The 8,738-nt window shown below is 33.5% G+C and overlaps 2 protein-coding genes across 2 annotated transcripts in view; both read left to right on the forward strand.

Annotated features, from left to right (window-relative positions):
- The first annotated feature begins 559 nt into the window (after nt 1–559).
- LOC110409341 (26S proteasome regulatory subunit 4 homolog A) lies at nt 560–4,829 on the forward strand. The gene is made up of 6 exons (XM_021418651.2): nt 560–1,138; nt 1,886–2,131; nt 2,466–2,635; nt 2,700–2,916; nt 3,055–3,195; nt 4,486–4,829. The coding sequence occupies exons 1-6, from the start codon at nt 656–658 to the stop codon at nt 4,567–4,569; spliced, it is 1,341 nt and encodes a 446-aa protein (XP_021274326.1). The 5' UTR covers nt 560–655; the 3' UTR covers nt 4,570–4,829.
- An 839-nt stretch (nt 4,830–5,668) lies between these two features.
- LOC110409975 (HIT-type Zinc finger family protein) overlaps nt 5,669–8,738 on the forward strand; it is an 8,341-nt gene continuing 5,271 nt past the window's right edge. The window contains exons 1-5 of the mRNA XM_089785775.1: nt 5,669–6,337; nt 6,426–6,457; nt 6,937–6,978; nt 7,439–7,558; nt 8,127–8,213. Of these exons, the coding sequence (XP_089641901.1) occupies nt 6,258–6,337; nt 6,426–6,457; nt 6,937–6,978; nt 7,439–7,558; nt 8,127–8,213 (361 nt within the window). The 5' untranslated portion in view covers nt 5,669–6,257. The remainder of the gene's footprint in view (nt 6,338–6,425; nt 6,458–6,936; nt 6,979–7,438; nt 7,559–8,126; nt 8,214–8,738) is intronic.

Genomic DNA, 8,738 nt, shown 5'->3' on the forward strand with positions numbered 1-8,738 from the left:
ATATTAAAAATTATTTAAGAATGATATTATATAGAAATTAATAATAAAAATATAAAATATTAAACTTATATTTTAATAATTGGGGTAATTTTGACAATTAACATTACATTCCCACTAAAGTACTTGTAAACCAAATACTATAATGTTATCTTCCCTGCATTTTAATCATTATTTTGCTTACATACCAAACATTGTAATATTATTTTTCCTGTCATCACATTGCTTACACTTTTCTGCATTTTAATCATTATTTTGCTTACATACCAAACATTGTAATATTATTTTCCCTGTAATCACATTGCTTGCACTTTCCTGCATTTTAATCATTATTTTACTTACATACCAAATATTGTAATATTATTTTTTCTATAATCATATTACTTGCAATCATATTACTTACAATCACATTTTATTGTAATATACCAAACGACATCTAAGTTACATGAGTGAAAGGTCCAATGAATTGGAGAAATTACGTGTCCAATTGAATCCGAGCCCAGCATTCCAACGCAGGAAATGGAAACGCTCGTTCCACTGTATAAAAATGAAACCCAGGAGGTGGTTTGGCCACAAAGCACTAGCTTTCAAATAAATACCCAACAACTTCTTCCAAAAATCAGCTCAATTCGCAGAGACCAAAGACGAACCCTAAACCATGGGTCAGGGAACACCGGGCGGTCTGAACCGGCAAGGTCTCCCAGGAGACCGGAAGTCCGATGGCTCTGACAAGAAAGAGAAGAAATTTGAGCCAGCTGCACCCCCTGCCAGGGTGGGTCGCAGGCAACGAAAACAGAAAGGACCCGAAGCCGCGGCTCGGCTCCCCACAGTAACGCCGCTGACCAAGTGTAAGCTCCGGCTGTTAAAGCTGGAGCGGATCAAGGACTACTTACTGATGGAAGAAGAGTTCGTGGCTAACCAGGAACGGCTCAAACCGCAGGAAGAGAAAGCGGAGGAGGATCGATCTAAAGTCGATGATTTAAGAGGGTCGCCAATGAGTGTGGGTAATTTGGAGGAGCTGATTGATGAGAATCATGCGATTGTTTCGTCGTCGGTTGGGCCGGAGTATTATGTTGGGATTTTATCGTTTGTTGATAAGGATCAGTTGGAGCCTGGTTGTGCTATTTTGATGCACAATAAGGTAATTAAAGTTTTTGTCTTTTTGGGTGGTTTTTTTTTTTTAAACTAGAGACTGTGAAAGGAAAAGGATTTAAGTATTATTTTAGCTGAAAGAGTACTGGACTATTCTGCTGAATTTTGAATATGCAATTTAGAATCAGTTCTAGAATAATTTTAAATTTTGGGTCTGCAGCTGCAATCTGATTGAAGTTGCTGCTGTTCAGAATTAGTGGTTTGATATTTATCATATATGAGATAATTTCTTCTGAATTGTACTAGGTAAGAGGGTTTTAATAATCATTCTTAATCAAGCTTAAATTGGAGCACCTTGTTGAGCTTCAAAATGAACTTTTAGTCAAACTTGAGTTTGTAAATGAGTTTGAACCATGATCTATCTCTCAATATTGAGAGTTTCTTAAATAAAATTGAGTGAGGCTTGATGTAAAATTTGAATAAACAAGCCAAGAATGGGGTTTTGGCTCATCAGCTTGCTTCTTTGCTATCGTAGTTGATGATATTCGTGCCTTAGGGGATATTGTGTGAGTCAGACCCTTGCTAATCCAAAATACTAGTATAAATCTAATTTTTTACCTATTACTGAGTGGTGTCTATATTAAAAGGATAATAGGAATCATCTTCTTGAATTTGAGTGTTCTGCATCTATTATTTCATTAGATTGTAAGCATTTTCTATCAGACATTATGTTCCATTTCACACAGTTCCTTTGCTCTTAGAAAGAAATTTATGCTTGGTTATTGTATGTTCTCAGGTTTTGTCTGTTGTTGGACTTCTGCAAGATGAAGTTGATCCAATGGTATCAGTGATGAAGGTTGAAAAGGCTCCATTGGAATCTTATGCGGATATAGGAGGTTTGGATGCTCAGATACAGGAGATTAAAGAGGCCGTTGAGCTCCCTCTTACTCACCCTGAATTATATGAAGATATTGGTATTAAGCCTCCAAAAGGAGTTATATTGTATGGAGAGCCTGGGACAGGCAAGACATTGCTTGCAAAGGTTTGTTTCTTATGTTTTTATGCTAGACCTTTTTCTTTTGATGTGCGTCTGTCTGTAATATCTGATCGTTTAATCTTAGTTCTTCCACCATCCCTGAGTTTTATGTTAATCTCTTGTTTGATTAGAAGATAAAACATCTCATGTCTAGACATGAACACAAGGTGCCAGGCATGACAACTTTCCAAATATATGATTTTTCGTATATTATACAACTCTTAATTATTTATTTTGGACATAGCAAGTTGTTTGCACTAGTATCACATTGTTAGTTGATCTGGTTGTTTCTGCTGTTTCAATGTATCTGAGCTTGTTATGTCATTTATGTTCTTTTTAGGCAGTGGCAAATTCTACATCAGCGACTTTCTTACGTGTTGTTGGCAGTGAATTAATTCAGAAGTACTTAGGAGATGGTCCCAAGTTAGTTAGGGAACTCTTCAGAGTTGCCGATGACCTCTCCCCATCAATTGTCTTCATTGATGAAATTGATGCAGTTGGTACTAAGAGGTAAGTTTTGAAACAGTTATGCTATAGTGGAAGTCTGCTTTGTCATTAATAATCTGCTGTACAGGTATGATGCCCATTCTGGTGGTGAACGCGAAATTCAGAGGACCATGTTGGAGTTGCTGAACCAATTAGATGGCTTCGACTCAAGAGGAGATGTCAAAGTGATACTTGCAACAAATCGAATTGAAAGTCTGGATCCAGCTTTGCTTCGCCCTGGTCGAATTGATAGGAAGATTGAATTTCCCCTACCTGACATCAAAACAAGGAGGCGTATTTTCCAGGTATGTATATTGTTTCATGGTGTCTTGAAACTCTTTATCACATATTTTTATCTTTCTCTTCTCATTTTCATTAGCAGTTAGTGTCTTTAGGCTAGCTTCATTATTATACTAAGCCATTTTCAAATCTTTGGACTACAGATACATACATCAAGGATGACATTGGCTGATGATGTAAACTTGGAAGAATTTGTTATGACTAAAGATGAGTTTTCTGGAGCTGATATAAAGGCAATATGTACTGAGGCTGGTTTACTTGCTTTAAGGGAACGCCGCATGAAGGTGAGATTCATATAAATACTTCTATTTTCTTATTATAAGGTATTTTATTATGTAACATATAAGTTTAATACAACATATATACCTTCTGAGTCTATAGCTTTTAGAATTGGATACAAGATTCATAGCCATTAGAACTGACATTGCTTCGTAAAACCCATAAATAGACTCAAGTCTCCTTTCACTTTCAATTTTTCATAGGATAAAAAGAACTTTGCTAAATTTTTGTTGTTTAGTGAGAAAAAAGGATTCATTGTCGATATATTCTGTCATCCTGTGTTCTTAGGAAAGAGATGCAGAAATATGTACCTCCCTTGGAAGAGAACTGAACATTTTACTGTTTTGTTTAGAATTATATACAAAATGAATAAATTGAAAACTGTAGTGTCAAAATGTTTTCTTCTGCAAGCTATTAAGATCCATAAGGGACAGTATAGATCTCCTTCTCTCTGCAAGTGGAAGGCTTCATTTTCTTCAAATTTAGGTTATTTCCTTGATAAACTACTTATATTTTGGGTATGGCCAATTTTTGGCTGTATTGGACTGTTTGTGGTGCCATAATTCTGCGAAAAGCAGTGAAGATAGGGGTGTGCAAACAGTTAGTTTGGTTAAATCAGTTTTGAAAATCCCAAAACCGAAAAAACCGAACTGCTCTTCTTAAAAAATGAAACGGAACCGAAGTAGTTTAGTAACCTAAAAATTGAACACTGAACTACTTCAGTTTGTTCGGTTCGGTTACAGAAAACCGAACTCATGAAGATGAAGGAAAAAAATGCGAGGATGTAGCATTTTTTTACAAGATCCCATGTTGAGATTTTTTTTTTGTTTTTTTTTTCTAGTTGTTGAGATTTTCTTTTGTTTTGTTCTTTTATTTGAATAATAAAGAAGGAAGAATTTTGTTTTGCTTTTTGAACTCAAAGTTCGCTTATCTTCTTCAAGTATTACTCAATTTGGTAAGTGTGGTTACGTCGGTTAAGAGAATTCAAATTTGAAAACTGAACTAATTAAACTGTTTTAACCGAACTTAATTAATTGAAATAACTGAATATTGAACTGAACTCTGTTTCGGTTCGGTTTGAAGTTGCACACACCTAGTGAAGGGTAACTCTGATATATCCTCTTTGTGTGAGGTAGAATTAGACTTGTCATTGGTATTTGCAATTGGAGTCATAATTCTGCATATATAGCAAATGGTGGGTGATTCAAATGTTGGTAGAAGTTTTACCTGAATCTAAATATATCAAGTAATTGCTTTCGGTCCAATGGTCTGATTTGGGAAATCCCATGTTTCAGGTGACGCATGCAGACTTTAAGAAGGCGAAGGAGAAGGTGATGTTTAAAAAGAAAGAAGGGGTTCCAGAAGGACTTTATATGTAGAAAAACTTGTTTTACATACATTTCCAATATATTCATCTGGATTTGAGTTATTGTACCCACTCTTCTTATTTGGGGTATTCCATTCCTGGCAAGCACAGACAGTTTAGCAAATATCAAGGCGTCAAAATGCTATACCTGTGAGGCAATTACAATGCCACTTGAGTGATTACTTGTGTACTTGATTGAAACCCCATTGGATTTCACTCTTTCCTCAAGCTTGAGAGCTGAGACATTCCTTTTGGTGATTCCTAATTTCTTTGCTTCTAGGGTTGAATATTCAAAAACAATGTTTAACATAAATTATCACCCACAAGTAATATCTACACTTACTGCTAAAATTGATTCTTTAGAAAATTTACAATATTAACAATTTGTACAAACTTCATCAGATAGAAAAATTTATCGATTTATCTTTTTGTAAAATTAAAAAAAGAAAGACATGTTAATGCTTGAAAAAAATTAAGTTTTGCCAATGATCTTTTAAATCTATTCTATGAAATATACGGCAGCAATGCTCGCGTAATTGAGTTTTGAGAGTCCTACATGGGATCTTCTCAAAAATCAACTGTTTTTTCAAAAAGAAAACCAAAAGAACAAAGGAAAAAGGAAAGGGAAAATTAAGATTATGAAATTATTATAAAAATAATAATTTTTAAAATTAAGTTAAAATTATTTAGTAAAATAAATTATATAAATTTTAATTTTGAATAAAATTATCAATAAGAGTATTCTTGTCATTTTTAACTATCTAATAAATTAAAGCAGAATAAGTTTGTTTTAAATATATATTCGATTTTAAATGTTAAAATAAAAAAATCATAAAAATATAGAATAACTTTTAAACTTATATAATAATAATAGTATTAATTTTTTTATTAAAGAAGAGAAAAATTTTTTAAATAATTTTAAATTTTAAATTTTAAATTTTTTTTTCTTAATCTTTGTAAAAGCAAAAAAAAATTATGATTTGTCATTTTACATATAACAATCTAGAAACCTTGACTTAGGAAACTCCCATGGGAGTGCCATCACCTCAGTTGCTTCTTCTTTCTTTAGTTTTGGTAAAAGAAATAAATGAAAAAGAAAAGAAAAAAAGGGAAGAAAAAGGTTAGAAAAACAGAAGAAATAAACTAAAGATTTTGACGTGTGAAAATTTTGTTTCTTATTTTATATAAATTTTTTTAATTGATTTTAATTATTTTATTTTATACTAAAAATTATAATATAGCAGCAAAAAGAAGGTGTCGGAAGAATTTTAGGGTTTAAATGATAAATTTTTGTTTTGACCGATGGCTTATTCCTGCTATTAACCATTAGAATTTTCCCCTATTTTCTTGTAGCTCGAAAATTAGAATTTCATAAAGATTGAACTTCCTGTTTTCACCTTCACCTTTTCCAGAGAAAAAAAAAACATTAGAAAAAGTAAAGATTCAACAGGTGAATCAACCCCGAGCACCTCACCGATTCGACACAACACTTTGACAAAAGGGGAAAATCTTGAAACTTGAAGACAGAGAGCAGAGGACTGAACTGGGAGTCGACGCTTCGTCCCAACTCCGCCATTCTCGTAACTCTCTCCGTCCTAAGATCAATAGCTGTTTTGGTCTTCTTGGGTTAACTTTTAGCTCTGTAATCAAACGTTATTATGTCAAGTAGGTTGTTGCTTTGTTATTTGTGGCAGAGGTAGAATGGGAGGTCCTTCACGGCAGTGTCAAGTTTGCAACCAAGCTCAATCCAAGTACAAGTGCCCCTCTTGTCTTGTTCCTTAGTAAGTTCTGCCCGCTCTCTCTCTCTTCTTTTCCGTTTCTGTCTGGGTATTTTTTATTTTACTCTTTTCTTTTTCCATTACTTCCCAGTTGTTCTCTGGCATGTTTCAAGAGACACAAAGGTATGGCACCCACAATCTCGCTTGATTTTTTTGTTTCTTTATTATTGAAATCCAATCACTCTTTTATTTCTTCATGTATGTTGATTGGATGTTTGAGTTTTGCTTCATCCTTTTGCATATATTATGGGAAATTTCTTGGCCTAATGCTTTCTCATCGACTTATGTTCTGATAAAGAGATGAGCTTAACATTTTACTTTTGCTTTTGGAGTATTACGAAAGTCAGCAGTTTCCTTCTGTTTAGTGAAGTTGAAATAGGTGTGAGCCCAAAGAATAAGTGAACCAATGGTATATGGTCTCAAGCTTAGTTTCCACCAGCCTACAAACAATTCCTAAAGTCTAAGTTTTGTAGTCAAAGATTAAAGTGGGAATCTGGGTATCGTTGTCCTGTTTGTCCCACTTGTGTTTTTGTAAAGTCTTAAGGTGGCATTTTTCATCGTGATACTTAGATGCAGGAACTAATTTACTTTGCATAATGCAGAAACCCCCTGCACCAAGCCAAAATCCACAGAGGAAAATTCTGGTGAGAACTTCTTATCTTGAATTGGATGTTTTTCCTATGACCAATTTTATGCTTTACTCATGGATGCTTGTGTTCTTCTTGAATTTGATGTTCTAAAAAATTATTTTATAAATTGGTACATGTTGGGGGATGATAATATTATTACATATATGTCTTACGAAGTTTGTGGCCTTTGGGGATGATGCTATAAAATTTGATGCAGTGATAACTTAGAATTTTTAAATTTCTTTAGTAATATCAAGAATATGAACGCTTTTTCTGGTCTGTTCAATAGTCCATACTGAGCTGTATAAGCCAATTAGCGGTATAAGTGACATATATTGTCAATTCGGTCTCGGCTCAACTAGTAAATGACATGGCAAAAAGTTGAGAATATATAAGTGATACATGTTATCAACGCTAGCTCTGTGGTTCCAGAACCGGCCTAATGAGAATTAATGTGTGTGTGTGAATGATGCAGGAACCCCTAGTGTCAAGTCAGAATCCGCTAATGTTGCAGAAACCACCAGTGTCAAGCTGGAGTCCAGTAATGATGCAGGGACCCCCAGCCTCAAGCCAGAATCCTCTAAAGAAAGATCCAGTAAGAACTCTGTTCCTCAACTGCATGTTTTTCAGTAATTTAATTCCTGGCTCTAATAATTCAAAGATATGTTTGATGTTTATCCTTATATCTATATGTATATGCATGCTTGTTCGCAGATTTTCAGCAAAATCAAAAAGAAAACTTTCTTTAAATGAATGATTTTCCTAGTAGGTAGTCTGCTACAAAATTGAGATTAATTCACTTTTTTTATATGTGCTATATTGTGAACTATAAAGAGCCTTGATAAGCACTTTTCATCAATGAAAATCATCATTGCTCTTAAAACAAATACTTTTTTGGTATAGTTAATGAAGTACCTTTATGGTTTTTCAGCCTGGTCGAAGGAAACATGTTATACAGTTTGCTTCCTTCACATTCTAACTTTAAGATGAGTTCTAGAAATCATCATGACCCAGAATTCAGTTTCCTGAAGTATCATTTTCATACATGTGAACTAATTTTTCATTTACATGGTGTGTTAAAATCGACAACTTAATCAAATCCCCTTTTGTCTTTTTCATGAAACTTTCAGAACTCAAAAAGCTATTTGTTTCATTTCTTTTAGCTGCTAGTCCAAGATTTCAGGTGGAAAAGAAACTAGAAGTTGATGACCCAAGTGAGGTGCTGCAGATATTGCAACTACAGGCTATTGGTATGATATATATTTTTTCTATCGAAGCCGAGATCGAATAAAATTTGTTTCCACTCCTAATTTTAGTATGAACTACAATCATGTTGATAGTTGCTAAAACCATAAAGACCTTGAAGTACGATAAAATGCAAAAAAGATGATGGAAAGCTTGGTCATTAGTTTGTAAGAACTCAACAAAATAGAGAACTTGAAAATATCTAAGTAAATTGAAAATTCCTGTACAAATATAGCTTTTGATGAGAATTCATAATCTGGCATATCCATGGGAAATAAATTGAAAGCTCAGGGTCCCTTTGGTAACTAGAAAATGACTTGTTGGAGGAAAATTTTTTCTATGTGAAATATTTTATGGAAAATTTAATGTTTTCTGTTGCTTGGATAAACTGTCAAAAATATTTTTTGTTGTTTGAATCATTTTATGAAAAATATTTTCCATTATGGTGAAGTTATTAGATGTTAAAATAATAAATAGGAGTTGATTATAAAACAATATTGATATTTGATTTTCACTAATTTGGGATCAAA

Source organism: Theobroma umbraticum, unplaced genomic scaffold, assembly GCF_002168275.2.
Source record: "Theobroma umbraticum cultivar Fairchild unplaced genomic scaffold, ASM216827v3 scaffold_44.0, whole genome shotgun sequence".
Lineage (NCBI taxonomy): Eukaryota > Viridiplantae > Streptophyta > Magnoliopsida > Malvales > Malvaceae > Theobroma > Theobroma umbraticum.

Coding starts and splice junctions, on each gene's coding strand:
- LOC110409341 (XM_021418651.2), top strand. CDS start 656: ATGGGTCAGGGAACACCGGGCGGTCTGAACCGGCAAGGTCTCCCAGGA. Junction 1,139..1,885: donor CTATTTTGATGCACAATAAG/GTAATTAAAGTT, acceptor GTATGTTCTCAG/GTTTTGTCTGTTGTTGGACT. Junction 2,917..3,054: donor CAAGGAGGCGTATTTTCCAG/GTATGTATATTG, acceptor TTTGGACTACAG/ATACATACATCAAGGATGAC.